The sequence below is a fragment of the Miscanthus floridulus genome, chromosome 2 (genome assembly GCF_019320115.1).
Source record: "Miscanthus floridulus cultivar M001 chromosome 2, ASM1932011v1, whole genome shotgun sequence".
NCBI lineage: Eukaryota > Viridiplantae > Streptophyta > Magnoliopsida > Poales > Poaceae > Miscanthus > Miscanthus floridulus.
Genome location: NC_089581.1, coordinates 147,702,888 through 147,727,058, shown reverse-complemented (window position 1 = coordinate 147,727,058; position 24,171 = coordinate 147,702,888). Strand labels below are relative to the sequence as shown.

Genomic DNA, 24,171 nt, shown 5'->3' with positions numbered 1-24,171 from the left:
GGATGACACTAGCAGATTAAGCGAGCTCATCTCTCTAGTAGAGGTGGGCATTCAGGCGTAGGAGGCTGACGACGACACTAGCAGACTGAGCGAGCTCATCGCTGTAACACCCCTGGTGTTTAGCTTCCACATTTGCACTGCATTTCATGAACATGAGCATCATGCATCCATTCGTGAACTTATATCACATGAAACATAATTTCGAAACATTGCAACGTGTTGTATATTTCATGTGTGTTGTTCTTGTATGAAATGTAAAGTGTGCAACACTTAAGTGCAACATGTGCCACTCACTTAGTGAAACAAGATTAGTTAATACTATGCAACAAGATCATGAAACGTGTGAAACATGACTATGAAACAATTGTAACATTTCATGTGTTTTTCATTGTTTCAGTACATACCTTGCTTGATCCTTGTGTGACCAATGTGTGGTGTGGTTAATAATCATCCTAAGTAACTTAGTTACACCTAGAATGTCATTAGGAACAATGTTCATGTGGATCGTTTTGCCTAATTAGGTTTCCAAGTCATGGTTGACCAATTTGGAACCCTACAGCTCCTGTGTTTGACTGTTTAAAATGTGTGGCTTAGGATGTTTGCATGTCTGAGCAACCTAAAGCAAAGTTGTAGAGGATTATATAAGGAACAAAAGTTATTTTATGGCCATCTCATGAAAATGTGCACAACATGTCCAAAAAGGTCCCACAATCCAGAAATCAGGGCTGATTCTACACTTAAGAATTTTTCTAAGTATTGATTACAATTACAGTTTGAAGGAGCTGACTTTGGCTTGATTTAACTCGTGATCCGTCGAGAGTTAGCTGTTGATTTCTAAATCAAATTTGTAGCCCTACTATAGATCTACAACTTTCATCTTTGCGGATTTCACTTTTGAGCCATGAGTTAGCCGTGCCAACGCGACGAAGTAACGCTGTCAGGCTCGCTCGGGTTCACTGAAACGCTGCTACAGTGATCAACCGAATCAGAATTCGACGGCCGCGTGTACGCCACGCGTCGCCAGTCGCCTGAGCGCGCTGCCACGCGCCGCGGACGCCCTGGCGTGGCCGGCCACTACATGAACCCACCCACGCGCCTGCCCGACCAGCTCGTCGGCCCAATTTTCCTTTCTTCGCCTTCAACCGCTCGCAGCAACAGCGCACCACCGCTCCTCCATTGCCGCCGTGAGCTTCGGCAAGCTCCCGCGCACTCACCACCGCGTAAACGCGCACTACACCTTCACCGAAGCTCCGCCGTGATCCCCTCTTGCTCGTCATCATCTCCACGCGGTCATTCGACCTCAGGTGAGGCCGCTGTCGGCGTTCCCGCGCCGTCGCACTCTCGCCGGAGATGGCGCTCACCGCGGCCAGCGCACCACCGCACCGCTCCTCCATCCTTAGCCCGTGTCTCGTCTTCCCCGTCATGCGCTGATGCTCGGGTGATGATGTCACCACCCGCGCTGGCCCAGCCAAGTCGGAACACAGCCACGCGCCGCCGTGCGCCATGGCCGAGCCGCCGAGCTCCGTGGCCGGGGTACCTAGAGGTCGGTAGGGTTTGCGGTTAGGGTGCCAATCAACGCAGTAGGTCTAGGCGGTCACGTTGGTGCCGTTCTCGTCGCTGGTGAGGTCACCGTCGGCGAGCTACGCCGTCTTCCGCGCGACGCAGCCGCCTCCTCTGCTTTGCTGCCGCTGACCAGTGGGGTCGGCTGACGACCGGGTCCCACACGTCAGTGACTGTGTAGTCATAGGGCTAGTTCAAAAATGCAGTTTTGAATACTGATTTGATATTTTTGTATCTCCTGTTTTGTAGATCCAATTTGAATGGTTCCAATTTTGTTAGACTCACTGTTAGGTCTAGTATTTAAGAAAAATATATCTTGAGCACAGTAGGTAGAAATTTTGGGTGAATTAAATAGGAACTTGAAAAGTGTTTTTGTATGCATGCAAACTTGTTTAAATCATATCTTGAGTTTCTGTGATCCAAAAATTATGAAATTTTGTGGGTAAGCTAGTCTTGTATAGTAGAAGCTCTGGTTAAAATTTGAGAGTCATTGCATGTGTAGTTTTTGAGTTATAGATTTTCCTTTTATCATTGGTAGATACTTGGGTGAATTTTAGTAAATTAATTATGAATCCTATGGCCATGAAACTTGGTAGGTAGTATCTGGGTACCTTAAAGATGCTAGGAAAAATATGAAATCTGTTGCTTGACACTTTTCACTAAGGTTTCCTAATTATGCCATTTTTAAGCCATTTTGCCTTACCATTTTTGTGTAGGCTGTTGTACTTACTAAAATGGTGTGAAATTTTTATGGCAGTCTACTTAGAGCATGTAGTGTCTACTGTAATTTTTGTAGATTTAATGGTGTAGCTTTCATATATGTTTACTATTTTCTCTAATTAATTAAATAAATTAAGAAAGGTATTAGAGGAAATGTTTTGGTGATGAACCCCCTACTTTCTGGTGTTCTTGTGATATGTGTGATATATCAGTAAAGTTAGTTTTGTCCAATTAAGTGTTTATATCATAAGTTAGTAATTAATTGTTTGCATTATGTCCCTCTGGACAGATCTGGGGACTTTGAAAAGTTCCCCATGATATTTTGGTTTTCTGTGATTGTGATGAATACAAAAGTTGTATATAATGTATATGTCTAGCTCCTATCAAAATTTGAGGGCAATTGGCCCAGTAGTTTAGAAACTACAGCTGTTTAAAGTTAGGATGCAGTTTTTGCTGATTCTCTGCCTTGTGAGGATAGACTTCTGTTGATTGATGAATTCGACCTGGTAAAGGTTCGAATCATGCTCTGTGGTCTGAAAATGTATTGTAGACAATTTTATAAGCTTTCCAGATTGTCTTGTTGCATGTCATTTGGAATTAGAAATCTCCAGTTATGGCTAGTTTACTGCACCGCTATATAGTATTCATTTTGCTGAAATACAAATGCTTGAGTGTATGTTGTTGCAATGTTCTCATTGATTGTTTAGGGGTTAGCCTAACTTGAGAATATGCTTAGGTGCAGGTGCTAGGTCATTAACTGAAGATGAGCAATTATACATTAGGTTGTATAAACTTGGTAAGTAAAGTGATTTGAATAGGGCTTAAGTTGGAATATGCAAACTACAGCGAACATGTGCATTCCCCGAGCATCCCCGACATTCGTACATGTGCATCCATGATATTTATCTTGCACATTCATGCAATAGGTGTGCCGGAGGGAGTGACATTGCTGGAGTTCGAGGGAGCCAACCAGGAGGAGGAACCCGAGGTGCAGGAAGCCGACGAAGCAGTCACCGCGGAGGAATTGCCTGAGTGCCCTGACCACCAGCCTTCCTCGTTCCTGAAAGGCAAGCCCCGGAGCATATTAAGCCTCCTATGTTTTCACAAATACATTGAGTATCTTTTATTGTTGATGATGCATTAAGTATAGGAATTGGTTGGAACCAATTGCTGCATTATATATCCTTCCTTGTCCAGATATCGCACTGAAATCCCATTTAAGTCCAGGACAGGTTAAATGCTTAGCCATGCTTAGTGCGGTAGAAGTCAGGTGATTTCCTGTCACCTGCGAGCTTTAGGATGAGGTGGATCACGGTTGGCTATATTTGCTATCGTGGAAAAGAACCATGTAAAAAAATGAATTAAGACCGGGCGGGGTCTTGTGTAGGTTTGAACATAGTGACTCCGTCTGAGTCGTTTAAGGACCGATACACTGTACGTCCTCATGTCATGTTGAACGCAGCCTAACACTTAGCTGGCCGGATAAGTCGTTCCGACCGCGAAGCCTAGTAGCTCGATTCAGGCTGGGAACGCGAGCAGTGGCGGCACTCTGGAGGTAGTAAGGATGTGCGGAGAGCCATTGGCATAAGTCTAAGGCGGGTTAGAGTCCCGAACAACCTTGGCAGAGTGGTTCTCTGAGAATGCCGATCTGTTCGGACCCGTGACTCCTGAATTATACCAAAGGTGACTTGTTGCGACCCTGACGGGGGAAGTAGGGTTTGTGTTTAGGAATACCCCTCCAGCTGGATAGGAATCGATTCAAATCGTCGTCTCTCCCGGATAGTGAGAACTTGACTGAGCAGCGGCAACGTAGATTCAATTAATTTAATGATATGGTTAAATGGATGATGATAAGGTGGCCACAATGAATACCTGATATGGTTATTAATGTTTGCACCCTAATAAAATGATTGCTTAGTACAGGTGCTAATATAGATGACAGGTTAATGGCTAAAAAGTTACTGCTAGTTCAGGTTAAGAGTTGATCAATATTACTTATGCTTTTCTGCAAAAAGAAAATGTCAGCCAGCTCCACTACATTAAGCTATGCATAATCCTTGGTGTCATTTGTTTGGTTTTCGACGGGTAAGTCTAGCTGAGTACATTCCCGTACTCAGGGTTTATTCCCTCTTGTTGCAGATGACCTCCTATATCAGGGATTCTGCAAGTATTGTCTCCACCCGGCGGGTGATGAGGACTAGATCATGGGCATGATCTCCGTTCTCTTATCTGAATGCTTTTGCGGTCTGTGATCAGCAAACCAGTATGTGTATTTGAACTCGGTGTGTGAGTTAAACTATTTGTTTCCGCATGTTTTACAAGACTTGTTTTTGTAATAACAATGACTCTGTGTTGATGTAATCTATTTGCGAACATCTGTGAAATGTTGTAACGTACGATATGTTATGTTGGATTACTGTGATCTTGATTGTATGCAAGTTGGTTTGAAATCCTTCGAGATTTCGGTTGACTACCGGGTTTATATGGGCTCAAGTTCGAGAATTTGATCGTTCCGGCGATTGTTTTTGTACTTGTGCTCTTATAAATTGGTCGGTTCTGTGACAATCGCTCTAGCAGAGGCGGGCTTACAGGCAGAGCAGGATGACGACACGTTCTTCACTCAGGCCGCAGCGGCCGCAAAAGAAGCGGAGGCCGCTTACTACAAGCGATAGGTAGGTCAGAGCAACGCAATTGAGCCTAGCCACAGCAACAGGGTTATAGTAGAGGACTGATACTCGGATGATGAGTTGCTTACTCAGTATGTTTCAGACTGAGGATTTGGAAGTGTATTTGCCCCTATGTCTACTGTCGGCACTTAGTTGTAGTATTAATATGTCATGTAATGTGGCATAGTATCGAACTTTTCATTATGTGGTTGTTTTCATTATCAATGGTCTTAATATTTCGCTTAATGATACGGACATATTTCCATTTGAACACGTGCTGCAAAAAACAGTTAACGACATACGGCATTATAGAAATCAACACACGAAACACATTAAATGGCATGTGACTACATGTACCGAACCTAGGTACAGAGTTTTCTTTGACTAAACCTAACATGTCTTAGGTAATTAAATCATGCCTTCGGTAATTAAACCTAACATGCCTTGGGTAATTAAACCTGGGTACATGTGAAAAAGATAAAGTCATCCTAGTATATGGCCACATAGCATATTGTGTTGCACCTTCTTCATAGTAGCCTCCCGTTGTTGGTGGTGGTGGTGGCGAGGGTGACGGGGAAGGCCCCTTTTTCTTGTGGTTAGGGCAGGTGCAATGTGGATCATTGCAGAGTGCCTCCTGTGAATCGGCACCATTGTTGTTGTCGTCCTGTTCGTCGTTCTTGTAACCGCTGCTAACTTCCCTTTCTAGATCGAAGATACGGTCTTGTAGGTAGTAGATGTACTCCGCATACGGATAAATAGGTCAAGGATTGACCCACCTACTGAACCCATAGTTTTCTTCGGCCAAGGAAGACTACAAAAAGTATATCGTGTAAGTGATATACAAGAGAAATATATTGAAGAAATAAATAGTAATAGCAATTACCCATGCTCACAGGCATTTGAAGAAACGATGACCTCCATCTATTCCCTCGGTGAACATCTGCACTAGGCAGTCCTCACCATGCATGCATTTTGACCACTTTTCTTTCCTTTCATCGTATCCTCTCAGTGGTGCCTCTTTGGTGAAATCACTTTTGCTCTCAACTAGGAACTTCTCATAAAGAGCTTCCTCAAAGAAATCGGGACCAAGAGGATCCTCCCACCCCCAGATAGTTTTCTTCCCCTTTCCTCTTTCTCTGGACGACCTTCCAGACATTGGTACTACAACGAAAGCAAATGCTGAGGAGTGTTCTTCTTCCTTGTTGTTTGTGTGAATGAGAGGGAGTGAGTGGTTATTTATAGGTTGAGAGGAGGAATGGAGGCCTGTTAATGTGCCATGTCAGCGATCCGTGTGCCTCTTCACCTCAGCCTTTGGATCAAACAGTCATAAGATGGATGGTGGAGATAGAGTTGAGTTGTGCTTCCTTGCATGTTGTCCATGTATCTAAAAAGTCTATATCAGTGATGTGATAATTTGATGTTGTCCGTGTATCTGAAAAGTCTATGTTTATTGTCTGAAAAGCATAGATTCGTTCACTGTTGCTTGGTAATCCTAGATTCTTCTACACAACATATGTACAAATATTCCTGGATTATACACGTAATAAATTTATAGTTAATCTGTGTACTACATTTGTGCCTTTGTATAAGTATAGTATGATTAAAGGTTCACGCAAAAAATTCGCAAGATATGGTCTTGTATTAGGATCATCCACAGTTACAAACAGAGACATCAATATATATTCTAAACATTTAATCATCCAACAAGCATAATGCAACCACAACTAATATCACAACCAACATAATATGTCATGCAAAGTCCAAATAGTCCACAATGTCCATACAGTCCCGAATAGTTATAGAAAAGTAAATACAAAATTCACAATAGTTCATAGTAACACCTACCACGTCCCTCACTGTCTCCTACTCTTACCCCTACCCTTGTAACCCAGAGCACTGGTGCCTAGAGTGTAAGGGTCACGCGGACGACATCGCCTAGTGCCTAGAGGCGGTGTAGGATGAGTCGATGGAGCGTCATGGAGCTAAGAGGGCCCAAGCTCATCGTGCCTCTTGCCCATGTCATCATCGTCGTTGGCCTCCTCGTCCTCGTCCCCGTCCCCTATAGCTGCTTGACTAGAGGAACCCAAGGCTCCTCTTCCTGAGGAAGGATCATACATGTCATGCGTCGTGTTTGTCCTGCAACCACAACGACTAGCCACACGGCATAGATGACGTGACAGCCTCTATTGTACAAAACTATGTTAACTGAAAGAATATAACGTATTAATGATTTGTTTGAAAGAATATTTTTAATCTTACATCTAGGAAGCCAAGTATGTAGTCATCATTGACTCTCGGCCAAACGCGCTTGATCTCTTCAACTGAGCTTCTCAGTGTATTGCCCTGCAACAAAATTTTCAATAATAAGACTTCTGAACAAATAGCATTTAGTTTTGTTTTCTTTTGTACAAGAATGTAACTTATTATAAGGGTTATATGGCTCGAAGGTTACAATAACTATAATAGATAACTCCAAATGTCGGTCCAAGAACACCTAATGTATTGTTATGTAACTCAATATAACAAAATAAGGCGATTGGCTTACCACTCTGTCCAAGATTGGTCCTGCCTCCACCTACCTTCTGCACGAGTGGACCGGTCGTACGTCATGTCTTCATCATCGGAGGACTCGATGTCGGCGTAGTCAGTTTCGGTCCACTGTAGCCTGAGCCTACATCGTGTCAAACACTGGTACCAAGCTTGGTACCGCCTGAACTCATGGTTCGTGTGCGGCTCATTGTTGTCGTCCAGGTTATCGTGCATCTCCTCCCATTCCTCAATGTAGGACTGGTGGTGCCTCTCCCAGTAAAAAATCTTCTTGTTCCTCTAACGATCCAACCTGCACGTATGTCATCATTACATTAATCCATGTACATGGCACCATATTATAAGAAATGGACCATCATCATGAGACATTTGAAATATCAAAACACTTACTTGTGTAAGTCAACGTCAGTCGAGAACAGAGACATAAGCCAAAGCTGTCTTACTCCAAATTAGCGTGCAACCCTATCTGGCAGGTGGTACTCAACAACATAGAAGCAGATTAGAGGGCACCTCATCCTATAGAAGTAGTCATCGGCCCCACAGACGTTGCTCAGCTGAAAAGGAAGTGTGTCCTCTCTACCATACGGCTCCCACTCCACCTGCAACATGTCCAAATAAGATGTTAGATGGTATACTAATCCTTTTAAAAGCAACATGGAAAATAAAATTTACTTACACTAGACGCCATCAGCGAATCTAGCTCGTTCGTGTACTCAATGTATGCCCGGTCTATCCTCGTGTGCGGAACCCTGACCTAGTCCCAAAGGTACGCCCATGTCGGCTGGTGACTTGGACGCTGACCTTGGAACCACTCACGACGAGCCAGTACCTCTGGACGACCAACTGGAAAACGAGCCCACATCCACAGCTATAACAGGTACACGCATCCACCAAGTGACAGGTTCACCATAGACTGATGACACCCCTCGCACAACTGCTGGTATAGAAAACACAAGACTGCAGAGCCCCAGCTATACTGACCCGCCTGGTCCCAGTCACTAAGGCAGTGGATCCACATCCAGGACGCATTATCACTTGTCGCATCGGGAAAGAGAACGTAAGCAAAAAGGTGTAGGATCCATGGCCGGCAGTAGTATCCAACTGTCTCCTCATCTGCCTCCTCGGGGCACTGTGCGAACTCTGTATGTAGCCATGAGATGGGAACTCCAGAAGTGTGAGCCCCTTGCTCGCCAAGCTCACGCCCAAGGAAGGCCTCCACTCGTGCTCTCTAGCCCTCTGACCTACACTGCCCGGTGACTGGGTTCCCATGAATCCTTAGGCCTAGCATCTTCTGACAGTCCTAAAACAAGACTGTCATCTCCCTGAAAGGTAGGTGGAAGCTGTGAGTCTCCGGCCGCCACATATATTTAAGACCATGCAAGATTACTTGTCAAAAAGTCAATCGCATGAACAAATGGCCATGAATGGAGGCAATGATCCACTTTAATATCTGTCTATCAACGCAGTTATCGCCGCTGAGTTGAACTTGGGCAACCCACGATGAACCTGAAAGGAGATGACATCTAGGCCAGCTCTTTGCAGGAAAGGAGTGTACCTATCATCGTACCAAATGTCCAAGAACCCACTGTGGGTCCTAGAACGAAGGTGCGGAAGGTCCTGCATTGAATATAACATAGTCACATGTTACTTCACGAACACATGTATGAATAAAACTTATAGATTATTACCTGTCCCAGCGCAACGAGACGTCCTCGGTGGGTCTCCTCGTACATCGGGTCGAGCAGGTGGAATTGCTCCATCCTACAAAAAAAAGTGAATGAATTAGAATTGCAATGTACAATGAAACATGAACTTATAAATGTATAAGTAATTGACACAAATACAAGCATAAATTGAGACATGCATAATTAAATATATGATAAGACAAATATAAAATAATACTATAAACCAATAGTCCTACCTCACTAATCTGCCAACGGCAACTTCGTGAGTTGTGGCCAAGTCTACCGCACTTGCCGCACTCGTACTGCTCGGGATCAGTAATAAATAGAGTTCCTCTCCCACGCCTAGTTCTTCTGGGTATCTGATCCATAACCATCCTATGCCTCGTCCTCTGCCTTGATCCACGCTTGTTCCAATGGTAAGCTGGATCCGCAATGTACTTCGGCCCATCATATGGAGGTCACTCTCTAGGGTCCCGGAAAGGCACGAAGCGGGGGCTCCATGTGTTCACAAGCGTGTTGACACTGAACTCGTGAGGTATCCTCCTCTTAATATTATAGTTGCGATGCCTAGCTACTGTCACTAAATGTGAACATACAAAGTGGTATTGCCTTGGTTTACCACAAGTGCACTTGAAATCTTAGAGGACAACCACATGTATCCTCGACTCTCGGACCTCGCCGTTGGACGTTGTACCGCCCCTATGCTCGTCCTGATAAGTCCCTGTGGCGTGGTCAAAGCATGCAACCTCATATGTGCCAGCCCTTTCTCTTGCCTTCTCTAGGCGTGCCTTTGGTTTCGGAGCCCATATCTCTCCATCACTCCTCAACTGCAATGCATGGGCGTGTCCATCGTTGAACCAGACAACAAGCTTATAGAAGGTGAATTGAACAATTGCATTCATGGGCATACCACGTATCCCTAATAGCAACTTATTGAATGACTCTGCCATGTTGCTGCATTGAAACTTGTACCTCCAGCCACCGTCGTCATGAGCTCTCGTCTATTTCTCCAAATCCCTCATCAAACCTATGAGCCATTGTCTACCTTCTGCATTTGATGCGGTTCTAACCTGCTCTAACTTTTCCCTAAAGTACTTGTCCTTAAGCTATCGAGCAGCCTCCTAGAACAGATCAAAGTTTTTCTTAACACCGTCCTTCCGTAGTAGATTCTCGGCAAGGTGTCGACGACACCAACAATGGTGCACAGGTGCATACCCCTCTAACTGCTCTTGCACGGCATTAAGTATGCCCTGATGCCTATCAGATATGACGCCAACCTCCCTACCAGGGCCAACCACGTGTATTCGGACTAGCCTCAAGAACCATCCCCAACTGTCATTATTCTCCTTCTCAACCAAAGCAAATGCCAAAGGAACCAACTTATTGTTCGCGTCACAGGATATGGCTATAAGAAGTGTGCCCTAGTATTTGCCAATCAAGAATGTACCATCAATGGAGAAGACGGGACGACAGTGCCTAAAGGTCTCGACACACTGAGGAAAGCACCAAAAGGTATGGAAAAATATCTACCTCCCATCCTTCCATGCATTAGGTTTTGGGATGTACTCATAATGCATGCCTAGATTCACCGCTTTGATTGCATTGAAAAGAACTGGCAGCTACTTATATCCATCCTCCCAGTCCTCATATATCATCTTCCATGCTCGCTATTTAGCTCTCCATGCTTTACCATAAGTTATCACATATCCTCCATACAACGCCTCAACGGTCCTGATAATTGTTCTCATCTTCATGTTGGGTTATCCCTGCAAAATTCCCATCAACCGCTTGGCAATGAGGGTAGATGTCAACTGCTGATGCCTTAGTGTCAGCTCATGGTCAGCACAATTGTGTGGCCCAACAACTTTTATGATCTTCCATTTTCTGGTCACCTGTTGTTTCCTTGCACAAACCCTCCATGGGCAGCGTTTCTTGTCACACATAACTGTGTAACGGCGCTCCACATATTAATGCAATACCCTGTAAGGCCTCTTTCGTATCACTGCAAAAGCCTGCAACCACCTCTTCAAAGCAGGGAGGTCATTGAACACCCTCCCCTCCTCAATTACCATGTTAGGACCGGCCTCAAGAGCTTCTAGGAGCTCATCATCATGTCCTTCTACAAACGCTAGATCAGAATGAGCAAGATCACTGAACTCATGAACTCTAGGATCACGGCGGTCGGGAAAGATACGCCTCATCATCTCAACATCACTCTTCATCAGCTCTCCAATAGGACGATCATCATCAGAATCAAGAGCCCTAGCCATCTCATATGGCTCCGAATCATTCATAATTTCAACACTATTGAAGCCACGAAATCCATCTCCAAAGTGCACTTGCGTAGCAACATGGGGCACATCCATATTCTCAGGAATGTCTCCTGCAACGTTATTACAGAAATGAGAAAAGAATAAAAGAAATAGATGTAAGGAACGGGATAAGCTCCCAAAAACCATGCGGTTAAGACACTTACTTGGATGATTCTGTGTCAAAGGGATCTCATAAGAAGGATCTACCACGAAAATATGAGTATGACAACCATCTTCAAATAACGCATTGGGGCAGATTGAGCATCAGGAACCATAGACGCAATCTGCACATGCAGGTAAGGTTCCGGAACAGGAGGGTCGATGTGTGCCGGATGATCCATTGCTGGGGTAAACCCATGAGGAATTGGATCAACTAACACCCGATGCACAACCACGTCCAAACATTGATCTAGCTCTTCATAGCCGATCTTACATAGTTGTCCCACTGATCCGCACAACCAATTGAGATCATTCGCCTGAAGATGTTCGAAGGACAACCTAGGTGCAGTACACCATCAACTACAATGTCATCATCTCCAAAGCAATGCAGCTCCTCCCGAGCCCTTGCAACGATCTCACTAAATGAAGGCCTATCATTGAATAGCACAGGCACGCTTTGCATGTCAAGAAACTCAATATATCCATAGCGATCGCTTTCAACCGTGCCTCCATGATATATAGTCACTAGGTTGTCCATCTATTTCAAAAACGTAACGAAACACATGTCCTTTAGTCCAAATTAGACGGTAGATAGTACCTAACAAGTACTTTCTAACTACAAACTAAGTAATCAAGATAATAACTACGTATATATTTATAATGTACTCACTAAATAGCTAGATCATATATAGTTAACTACAAATATAACTACATATCTAAGTAGCTATCTAACTATATCTATTTACCAATGTATCTATGTTTTTATCTGTCTACATATATATCTCACTAAATCAACTAACTAAGTCATCACAGTATAACTAGTAAATAATAAACACCAACTAAATAGGTACATTGCATATTCATATTTTTTACCTTTCCAGGTCGACGGACGATGTGCGTAGGTCAAGGCGTAGATCCGGGCCCGCGGTGGCGCGACCAACGACAGAGGTGGCGCGCGGCGGTCGCAGGGTGCCCGGCGCTTCGCGCGGCGAGACCGGTTCGACGGGCGCGGGAGGCGGGGCGAGGCGAGGGCAGCGGTGGAGGGCATAGCGGCGCGGCGCTGCAGCCAACCACGGGCAACAGCGCGAGGGCACGGCGGCGCGGTGCGGGCTCGGGCAAGGGAGCAATGACGGCGGCGCGGCGCGGCGAGGGCGCGGGCTCGGCCGCCGGAGCAGCAGCGGCGCGGGCGGCCACGGGCGTGGGCGCGGCGGTGGAGCGGCGACGGCGCAGGCAGGGGCGAGATGGAGAAGAAGAAAGGTCGAGGCGACAGATATTTAGGGGGCTCGGCGCCATAGTGAATGGCGTCGAGCTCGACGCCAAGATCTACGGCGCCGAGCTCGGCGTCAAGATTCACTATAGCGCCGAGCCCCCTTTCCCCGTACCCAGGAGCTCGGCGCCAGTGACCGTGACGCCGAGCTCGGCGCCACTCACTCTGGCGCCGAGCCAATGGTCTATTTTTGAAATTCTTTTCGCCAGAGGTCTATTTGTGAGAAACTTTCGAAAAAAAGATCAAATAGTAAAAAATTCGGTACCCAGGGCCAAGGTGGAGTTGGGTCAGTATGCCACGTTGGTGCGTTGGACAAGGCGGGTCTTTGTCCACGTAGTCACGTGGGCTAAAAAGACTTTTCTTTCACTGGTTTCGACAGGGGTGGGTACAGTACAGACCCTGAAGTGGACGTCCATTCGAGTTGCGGTTTTCTTGTTGCCGGGCAAGATCTCGATTCCATGCTCCAGCTCAGCATGACACAGCTGCTGGTACATTTCTCAAGTGGCGACCACATGACCTTTGTTTTCTCCCTCGGGCCCCAGCCAACCGTACGTGCGTAGAGAAGAGAGGAGAATACACGCCTTTACTTTTTCCAACGGGAGTTAGTGTGACGTGGTTCCTCGCATTTGAAAAGCAGGCCAAACTTTTTCCGATTTCGATCGGTGGCCGTCTGGCCGCCGAAGGATGCATTGCCATCTGCGGGGTCGCCCAGAAGACCACAGCTCCACGTGGTTCCGCTGACTCCAAACACTTCTGTGCGTATACGTAGTAGCATTGGAGCTGGTACGTGGAGCACTCGGGTGGCGGAGTTGGGTCTGAATGTCGTGGTAAAAGAAATTTCAGTATACGTCCTGGACCTGAATGTCGTGGTAAAAGAACACTAGCATGATTCCATCTATACAATCGACGTGTCCTAAGTCCTAACGGAAACACAGGCACAAAAGGGCAGCATTTTTCAACAGTTATTTCATTTTTTTGGAACTAAGTGACATAAGAGCAACGCGCGATGAACTGAGGTGGCTGTATCTTAACGGTGCGCCGACGATCAGGTCGCACTGATCATCGTGGCTGCGGTGAGCCGGTGATGGGAGCTAGTTCTTCGATCGCGGTGAAGAGAAATCTAAAATCAGCCGGGCGTACCAATTCCGCTCTGGAGAAAGTTATTTATACGCGCAGCACTGCAACTGCCATCACTCATTCAGCCAAAGAACATTTCCCCTACATCGCCGCCGTCTAGCTTCCCCCTCCCACATCACGTTCACGTGCACGCAGCTCCGCCTCCGCGTGCACCGGACGCCACCCAGAAACCAACCACGAACGCAAGGCACGCAGGGGAAGGAAAGCACTGCGGGTAAAACGCATCATCAGCAGCGAGCCAGCGACGCCAACTGCGCACCGACCCGTACGTTCGTTCCCCTATGAGAAAAATGAGCTTTTGGGGACGAAAAGCGGCTCAAATAATACTGCGCCGTCCCTTTCCGCATCCAGCTTGGGAGGATCTTGCGTGGCTAGCTCCGTGACACCCTCCATCTCGATTCTCGACTGGTCGTGCACCAATCGGTCCATAATAATACCCGATATCCTTCCTGTAGCCAATAGCCATGCGTAGCTTTCGGGTGCGCCGTCGCCATCGGCGCTAGTGTGCTGCTGCTACGGTCGGCGGCCGCGGCGAGACAAAACGGGTCGCTCCATATTAATGGATCGCCCGTCCCGGTAAGCGACGAGCGAACGCGCCGCCGCCCGTCGGTTGTTGTTGCGCGATCGGCGATCGCACGCGCGCACGGTCAATTGGTGGTGATCGCGCCTCGGTTGGTTTTGGTCCCTTGGGTGTAGCTAGCCTCTTCCCTCACCGCGACTAGGCGACTGTTTGGTTGTTGAGACGAACCTGTTCGTGGGTGCCATGATGCAAGGCGAGATTGTTTGGATACGTAACATCGCACACGACTTTGGAGGTCAAGAAGGACTCGTCAAAGGGACAAATTACAGTTTGATTTGATTTGTTTTGTTTACAGCCAACTGAAGCCACGAGGGAAAAAACATATATATTATCAGAATTGCGTTTGCTGCTCGAGAAAAAAACATATATATTAGCAAAAGTCACACCATGATCATCGTGCGGTGTCCGAATCAGCAGCAGGGACGTCTTCCAAGTTCCAAATCCATAATAATTGTGGATTAGCCATCAAGATGATGTAAACAACTATCGCGGTCAGACGGGAACGGGCGCCAAAGCTTCGACATTCATCCGAGCGGGTCTGTCAATTTTGTAGAATCCACGTAGGCGAACACACCAACCGCCATATATTTGTTCGCTTTACCACGAGCGCGCACACGTGACGCAGCCCATCCCCATGTGAGTCGATGCTCTCACTGTTGCACTACAGCAGAGTCGGCATCGGTGGATCCCGTAACCCGACGAAGATCGGTGCACTTTGTTTAACCGAGTGACGCGTACCCGCCGTACGTACACAAAGTGGGATGAGTCCGTCGACCCGGTAACGGTACGTGAACCGCGCACGGCGGCGCACCGTCACCACCGAGATCTCAAAGGCGACTTTCTCTCTGCTGTCCGCTTGGCTGATAAGCTATGACTCTATTGATCGATTTTTTTGAAAGAAAAATACTATTCGTTAATTGAAAAAGCATGGTTTATAAGCTAAACAAAGATGGCGCTTGCTGCAGAGGCACAGGCGCCGACCCCAACAAATCTGAAATCGATCAACAGCGGAGCCAGAGAGATCACGCGAGCCCCATAGTCCCCCAAGTGCTGGTGGGGCGCAAATGGTAGCCCACACCCAGAAGAAAACACGCGAGAAGAACGGGGAAGAGACGAAGACACGCCAACAGGACACCCTGTGGACTGGACGGAGGGACCCGCGCGGGCAGTGACCGCATCTCCAACCTGGCTCGGCTGCACTGCAGCGACACGAATCCCCACGCCCACACGCATCCGTTCCAGTCCATCCACCTGCATCCTTCCGCTGGTGTTCGCAGCCATCATCATCGTCGTCAGTCGGCACCGCACCCTGCCCAGCAGTGCCCACCACCGTCTTCGAAGCTTCTCCTCTCTACAGGCAACTCTTCTCTCCTTCCCTCTTCGGTCGCCACCCCTCCTCCACGAGACGGCCGGCCGGCAGCGATCCTCGTCAGCCCAGACGCCGGAATCCCGCGCCGAGTACACTCGGACTCCCGCGTCAAGCCCTAGAGCCGCGGGTCCAGCGAGGTGATGATTCTCTCTCGGACTCTCCAAGGATTGATGTCGTTGGGCGGTTGTTCTGCGTTTCTAGGCGAATTGTGGTGCGCGGAGGCGGGCGATTTGGGGGCACGAGTTGGGTTCATGTTGGTCGGATCTTTCAGCTTTCCGTTTGTGCTGGTAGTATGCGTTGATGGCTTAGTTCTTCGTTTTCTGATTTTGGTACTGGCTAGTACTAAGGAGTCCAGTCAGGGGTACCAACCGGACGTTCTGTTAGGGTATCAATGGAGAGTGGGGTGGATGATTCGTTCCGTGTGCGAGGAATTTGCGTAATTGTGTGGTGGGCACTGCGGTCACTGAATCAGTTTTACTTTTGCTCACCATTTCGATGGCTGATAGAGCACCCGCAGCTATGGTTCTAGGCATGTACCTAATCACCGGCACCGCCCTTGGTCTGGTTCCAGCTTGTGCTGTCCGAATCTCTGGCGGTTGGTTTCTGCAACGCTTGTCGGAGAATTGACGTGCCTAGAATTATCTCGGTTCAGATTCGGCCGTTGCTACCGAAGGATTCGGATGACACATTAAAGATTCCCGAGTACGACAAAGCGTGGTGCTATTAGTGGCATGCCGAGATTGGAGTGTGTACACTTGGTGTACCATAGATTTGTGTGGTGGATTGGATTATTGTCGTATATTAGCTTTTGGTTCTCCGTGGATTGCGTTTCAAGTTTGCGGTAACTTAAGGAAGTTATTCTGTCCATGTGCCGATATAATTGTCCTTGAGGATTCTAGAGGAAAAAAAAAGAAATTTCCATAAATGGAACATCTAGTTGTTTGATTTGATTTGTTTTCAGTAGGTGCCTATTTAGCCAATTTTCCGTTACATATGGTATGGTCTGAAAAGCGGTTTTCTGTTACTTGGGTTTCACCTTCCAAAATTTCTTTTTAAGCATGGGTGCATTATAAGCCAGTAGCCATTGTGGAACCTAGAATTTATGATCTGAGCTGTGCAGGATACTGTTGATTTGCACTTCCCTTTTTTCTGCTGCAGATTATAGTGTTTTCTTTTTTAAAAATTGATGTGATCAGTTTGTGCACTACACATGGAAGCTAATTTTTACCACATGCTAAATGGACTCCAGTGGGTATACAGAGTTGCTGATGAAACATCAACTTAATTTTCTTTCATGCCAGCTTCACTGAACTCTGGGATATTATCTGATAGCAAAATTCTTGAATACTTGATTGCAGGCACAAAGTTGATACCACTTTGGCGTCTTCCCTACGGAACAGCAACAGCTTCCCTCAACACTAGCATTGATCTGCAGTGCATAGCATGACTTTGCATGCACCTTTGGCTTTTGTTCGTAATTGAGGCTGGTGCATTTTTATAATGGGTTCACGATCAAAAAACGAAGATGACAAGGCTCTTGTCTTGTGCCAGGAAAGGAAGCGATTTGTTAGAGAAGCTCTTGACGGAAGATGTGCTTTTGCAGCTGCTCATTTCGCTTATATTCAGTCACTCAGGCACACTGGATTTGCTCTCAAAAAATTCGTAGAGCCTGAAGTACCAACAAATTCCTCACTGTTCACATCAACATCTGCCACTCCAGAGCCTCCTACCATCATGCAGAAATCTACGAACCTATCTCCATCCCTTTCACATCATGCTAGTGACTCTTTCTCTCCAGTTCCCTCACCATTAGCTTCAGGACGTTTCCATGTCAATCATATGAAAGCTGGGGGTAATTCAGTGACAACTGTTAAGGAGAAGGTGCTTGAACCTGTAACCGCAACTCTGCAAACATCATCCCCTGTGTGTGGACAAGCTATCCATGACCTGGATGATAGTTCAACATTTGAAGCTCCTCCTGGAACACCACCATGGGACTACTTTGGCCTTTTCCAACCTGTTGAGAGTCAGATCTCATTCCATGATGACAAGGAACTTGGTCATAACTTTGAGAATGATGATGATATCAGGCGTCTTCGGGAGAAAGAGGGAATCCCAGAGCTTGAGGAGGAACTGGAGAAGTCTCCTGCTTATCCTGATTATCTAAAGCGGCGCCTAGGAGAGGAGAAACCTCAAGATCTCAAAGATGTTGAGAAACCTCCTATGAATGGTGGAGAGGATGATCTTGCATTGTCAGAAGATGATTTTGACAATCCAACATCTGAATCTTTAGTGCGGATGTTCAAGAATCGCAATGATACGCCTGTTGCACATATTGCAACAGGTCAGTCACCCGCACCGCTTCCTATAGATGACTTAGCTTCAGAGACAATTGATTCTCAGGCTGAAAGACCAAAAGATGACCCAGCAGTTGATCCTCAGACTGAAAGACCAAAAGATAACATGGCAATCGATGCTCAGACTGAAAAAATAAAAGATCACACAGGAGTTGATTCTCATGCTGAAAAACCAAAAGATGACACGAGGGTACTGGACATTAGCATGTATGAAAGTGACGAAACCCCTGTTACAAGTCCTCTGAAAGATACCTCAACTTCAACTGCTGCGTTTCCAGTGAACGGGAAATTCAAGGAACCTTTACGTGACGTAAGGAATGTGGCGAGGGACTTAAACTCATGCATGAAGGAGATTGAGATCTTATTTATCAAGGCATCTGATTCTGGAAAAGAAGTCCCAAGGATGCTTGAAGCAGACAAAGTCAATTTCCGGCCTTTACTACCAGAAGAAAAAGGTTATATTTTAGTAGATTTACATTACTGTTCCATAACTCACACATTGGAGTTTTTCTTCAAAAAGGAAGATGGAAAGTAGAAAGGTTTTGGGCTGCGTACACACCATGATATGAAATTTCCCTGTTTATTTGTTAGCATTGCTGTAGCTTCATCTAGCGACCATTATTTTGTCACTCCATCTATAGATCTATTCTATTGTACTTACTATTGGAGTTATCTTTATACTTTGGTGCAGCGCCAGGATCAACAGCATCAGGTTTTTTTGCAACATTATTTGCTTGTTGCAGAGAGGAAGTCCCTGTTCCTCAACGTAAGTTATTTTACTCTTTAACTTGTAACTACTACATTTTGTTCCTTTTCCCCTCAGACGACACAAAGTTCCTATAAATGATTGTAGCACAATGTATTGTTAGTCTGACCCTATGCTATTTTTGTTTAGTTCCACTTATTTTTGGTACTTATGGAGAATATAACTTTGGCCATGGATTGTAATATGTTAGTTGTGTAGTAGTATCATATAATTAGATGTTGTAAGCAGTTTTGGAAATGACACTAGTATTCTCATTGCTGTGTGGTCACTTTTTGTACTGTAGTATAGTATGGTTGAAGTTGAAATAGCTAAGTAGCTAATGCAAATTTGGAGGTAGTGTGTTAGCCTATACCTTTCGCCATGAGTAGTTGACGTGCTTGGTAGTCATTGCTGCGGCTGCGGCTGTTGTGTGTACTGTAGCAGAGACTTGCGGCAACTGCAGCCTCAGCAATCGGTACCGATCAGGCTTAGTAGCGCTTTTATTATCGTCCACCATGACTTAAAAATATCTCGTGCTGTGATGCAGCTCCTCCTCAGGCTGAAGTGCAGTACCTTACCTGGCATAGATCAATGTCTTCACTTTCTTCATCATCCAGAAATCCTCTTGGGACAACATCAAAGGAAGACACTGATGGTCTCACTGGAAATATCTTTGGTGGTGTATACATGAATTCTGGCAGTCATGCCTCCACACTGGACAGGCTGTATGCATGGGAGAGAAAGCTTTATGATGAAGTCAAGGTAACATTCTCTTTTTTTCTGTTACCTGTTTTATGACTTCTATCCTGTGTGAGGATATATAGCAGGATTGGCTTGCTTCATTTATGAAATTATGCAACTCTGAAGAATATTAGCTTATCTTGCAAAGCATTTTTTTTTCTGCTCTGATATTAATTCTTGTAAAAATTCCATATCAAAGATGACTAGAAGATGGAACGAATAGATCATACTAAAACCCAAAATGTATTTGTACTGAGGTTCTGCCACACTATGATATGGTTGCGTAGAGGGCTGCGGTTGCGCTGTAACTTCACATGGCTATATAGTGGGTATTACCCATTTATAAAGGGCGTACCCAGTGCAGAGAGCTCCCGCTATGTGCGGGGTCTGGGGAAGGGGGGTATTACCCATTTATCCTATAGTGAAATGCTTAAACAAACGCTTACCTTAATTTTATCCTGTTACAATAATATAATTGATGTACCTTGTGGAACCATATACCGTTTGTTGTACATGGGAAAAATATGTTGATTTCACAGTTTTTTTCCTCCATTCCTATTCCTTCAGGCAAGCAGTGCAGTTTGCAGGCAATATGATGATAAATGTAGGCAGCTAAGACACCAGGAATCAAGAGGAGAAAGCCAAATGAGTATCGACAAAACCCGTGCTGTTGTGAAGGATTTGCACTCCAGAATTTTAGTGGCCATTCAGAGAATCGACATGATTTCAAAGAACATAGAGGATCTAAGGGACAAAGAGCTTCAACCACAGCTAGAGGAATTAATTGGAAGGTATATTTATCCCTTCAGTTCAATCCAATTGGCATTTTAATGTAGTCCTGAATATGGTTTTGGCCCAGCCAGGATTGTGGTTTGTTTCGAACTGATTAAGGCACTTAGGCTAACATGGGATCATCGAATAAATGGGAAGTCTCATTAGGTAGCCTGAATGAAACTGGGCCCAGCTCTGGCCTGGTCCTGGTGTTTTTCAGGTCTCACCATTATAAATCATATAAGTAACTAAGGCCTGGATGAACTTTGCCAGTCTGGCCAGGTCCTGATGTCATTGTCCTATCTTTACTAGTTATGGAATTACATGGTTGATTGTTAATTACTTTCTGTTTATGATGCAGCAATGCCAAAATTTCTTTTAGCTTATGAACTCTGTCATAGGATGTAGCAGACTCTTGCTTCTGGCCCGTCTGCCTGGCATCGTTAGGGTGGGTCGTCTGGGTCTGCCATGGGAAATCGGAGCTGTTGGATGCTATGCAACCATGCTCGGCAACGATGACTCATGGTAGTTTTGTGCTTTGCCCCGTCGCGAGGGTGGGTTTGCCTTTCAGGTGTCCTGTTGTAGGCATCACAGTTTGGCTACCCTTTCTTGTTGTTACAGTTTGGCTACCCTTTCTTGTTGTTAGAGTACGTCAGGGGCCTATTGGGCCTGGGCTGACTGTATAGCCCATTAGTGTTAGGGTTAATTAGAGATAAGGGTCGCTTACTTAGAGGTGAAGTAAGTCTTCCTTGGGAATCAAGTAAACCTCTCTATATAAGGAGAGGAGATGTATCAATCTAATCAAGCAAGAATTAAGAAGGAAATCCCTTCCCTCTTCCTCGGCCGTGGGCAAAGGCCCCCGGCCGGCCTCTTCTCTCCCTCGCAGCCTCAGCCATCGCATAACAGCCGGCGTGAACAGTACCCGCGCGTACTGTAGTGCCGCGGGGACTGTATACCTGTAACTTCTTTTTCGTCTTAATTGAAAGGCAGAGCTCCTGCCGTTTGTTTCAAAAAAAAAAAATACTCTGCCATAGGATGTAACAAAACTCTGGTTATTTGCTGTGCACTCTGTCAATGCACTTTTCATAATCTTTTTTGTGACATCTGTATTGAACAAATACAATATTTGTTGTATTTGCAGTTTGACTCGCATGTGGGCAACAATGCTTGAGTGTCACCAGCATCAACATGATATCATTAAACTAGTATCCAACACTGGCAACATGAAGGCTTCAATTCGGTCAGAATCACAGTTCCAAGCAACTCTACTCCTTCAGGTTGAGCTGAGCACATTATGTTCAAACTTTCAGAAATGGATAGCATCCCACAAAGCATATTTGCAGAGCCTAAATTCATGGCTACTCAAGTGTGTGAAGTCACTACAAAAGAAGAGGAAGAGTTCCAGGAAAAAGAAGGTCGAAGCTGATCCAATAACAAAGTATGCTGTTGCGCCCATATTTAAAACCTGTGAGAGCTGGATAAATTTGTTGGATGATTTACCAACGGATTTGGAGGATGCTGTTAAAGACCTTGCTGCTCATATAAACCGTTATGTGCCACATCAGGAGAAGCAACGGGGTGGTTCAAAGCGAATCTTATCTTTGTCCCATAGTGGAAGATCAAACGGGGAGATGGGGGAAGTACAAAGAAGTGACCCCCCTATGGATTTACAATCAAGTTTGGAGATATTTCTAGGGAAGCTTGAAATGTTCTCTAATATTTCATTGCAGAAATACATGGAGCTCAAAGAGGATATTAATAAGGCGAAGGAGAGGTATGAGAAGGCACAGGCAGACCAGCAGATTTAATTTCTGGCACAGAACATAACTAGTCACGTAGCGATGCCGTCTAATAGGCATAAATTACTTTTACCATTTTTTAAGTTGCAAGATAAGCCTAGGAACAAAATTGTAGAGTGTAGAGTACATGCTAAAATATACCGCTCAATTGCGGTTGTAAAGTGAGGTGGTGATAATTGAAGTCGAAGTTGCGGGGATATAAGATGTACATTCATCCTGAGGCTATATCAATACATGAGTTTTTTCTTCTTCACTATTCTCGTCTATGCAGAGCTTACAACGAGAGTATTTGTGTACAAGGCGATGTGTTCTCGTGTCTTCCACCACTTTAGGTCTCGTATCCATCTTAATATATATGTGTTACAGTGGATTAGTGTGAAATTTAGTATAATTTCTACACAATCCACTTTAACCCACGTGAATTGAGTTAGATATGAGTGTATCCAAACAAACCATTATAATGGGTTTTTGACTGCTGTAATTATAATTACATAAATAGGGAGGTGATGAGTTGTGATTATAAATAGAGAGACGACATAGAGCAGCATCAAAACTTGAACGGTAATGATGGCCCCGTTCGCTTCGTTGAAAAAACAAATCGAAACACTGTTCACGCTGATTTGTTGTGAGAGAAAAACATTGTTCTGGCTGAAAAAAAATAAGCTGAAAAAAACAGATTATAAGAGAAGCGAACATGGCCACGTAGTCATGCGTCAGGGCCTATTTGGTTTGTGGAAGCCGTAGAGTTGGGAGAGTGGAGCGCCTATTTGGTTTGTGGAAGCCGTAGAGTTGGGAGAGTGGAGCGCTGGCTCTCATGGTGGTGGTGCTGCTATGGATGCTTTTGGATTTGAAGTTGGAATGGACTAATGGAGTCTGTTTGAAGCATAACCGCAACGGCGATTCTAGCGCCCAGACGTCCGGCGTGCAAGTGCGTCCAGATGGTGGTCCCTTCCCAAAGCCCGCCTGCCCCCGCGCGTGAATAGAACGGACCCCCACCCGCCCCCACGTAACGGAACCCGCCCTGTCATCCGCTCCCCACCGCGCCCCTATCCCCAGTTCCCCAACGCACCCCGTTCCCCCACCGCGCCCCTGTCCCAAAAGAGCATGAAACACTTCAAGTGCAACATTGCAACACATATGGGAAAACTACGTAGTACAACATCGAGATATAAACACTGCAACATCGCAAAAATATATAGTGCAACATTAAAAAACATGCGTGCAACATAAAAAATGTACTACAACAAAAAAAATATGTACTGCAACATCGAAAAATATGTACTGCAACATCAAAAAATATGTAGTGCAACATCAAAAATTATGTGGTGCAACATTGAAATTTATGTACCGCAACATCTCAAGCAGTAGTACTGCAACATCGCAAAAACATATGTTACAACGACCCAAAAATCCCATTGCAACATTCGAAAATCATCTGTTGCAACGACCCAAAAATCCCATTGCAACACGGGAGGCACACGTGCAAAACAACCCCTGGCCCATCACCTTCGAGCTCGCCGGGGGAGGAGGGAATAGAGCCCCAGAGCTTGCCGGAACCCTAGCCACCGCCACGTCCCTCAGATCTATAGGAGGAGGAGGAGGAGGGCTCAGATCCAGAGGAGGAGGAGGAGGAGGGCTCAGACTCAGAGAAGGACCGACCTACTTCATCGGAGCCGCCGCCATCGTCCTCGTCTCCGGTGGAGGTCGTGCCCCGGGGCACCCATTTGGTGGTGGCGCGATGCGAAACTAGCCGGTT

At 45.7% G+C, this 24,171-nt stretch overlaps 1 protein-coding gene and 1 pseudogene across 2 annotated transcripts; one reads left to right on the top strand and one right to left on the bottom strand.

Moving 5' to 3' along the window:
- LOC136537238 (uncharacterized) overlaps window positions 1–12,697 on the bottom strand; it is a 41,537-nt pseudogene extending 28,840 nt beyond the window's left edge.
- A 3,142-nt stretch (window positions 12,698–15,839) lies between these two features.
- Window positions 15,840–22,668, top strand: LOC136540025 (protein ROLLING AND ERECT LEAF 2-like). 2 transcript variants are annotated; one of them, XM_066532010.1, is made up of 7 exons: window positions 15,840–16,139; window positions 17,361–17,472; window positions 17,554–18,814; window positions 19,051–19,125; window positions 19,652–19,866; window positions 20,413–20,636; window positions 21,758–22,668. In XM_066532010.1, exons 2-7 carry the CDS (start codon window positions 17,446–17,448, stop codon window positions 22,422–22,424), a joined length of 2,469 nt encoding a protein of 822 aa, XP_066388107.1. In that variant the 5' UTR covers window positions 15,840–16,139; window positions 17,361–17,445; the 3' UTR covers window positions 22,425–22,668. The 2 variants fall into 2 exon arrangements, with proteins under 2 accessions (XP_066388107.1, XP_066388106.1); XM_066532009.1 differs by having other exon boundaries at window positions 15,841–16,139; window positions 17,361–18,814.
- Window positions 22,669–24,171: the final 1,503 nt, after the last annotated feature.

Excerpts from the sequence above, each read along its gene's own strand:
- LOC136540025 (XM_066532009.1), top strand. The coding sequence starts at position 17,503 with ATGGGTTCACGATCAAAAAACGAAGATGACAAGGCTCTTGTCTTGTGC. Across the intron at positions 18,815-19,050 it reads TTTACTACCAGAAGAAAAAG|CGCCAGGATCAACAGCATCA; the intron begins GTTATATTTTAG and ends ACTTTGGTGCAG. Across the intron at positions 20,637-21,757 it reads CTAGAGGAATTAATTGGAAG|TTTGACTCGCATGTGGGCAA; the intron begins GTATATTTATCC and ends TTGTATTTGCAG.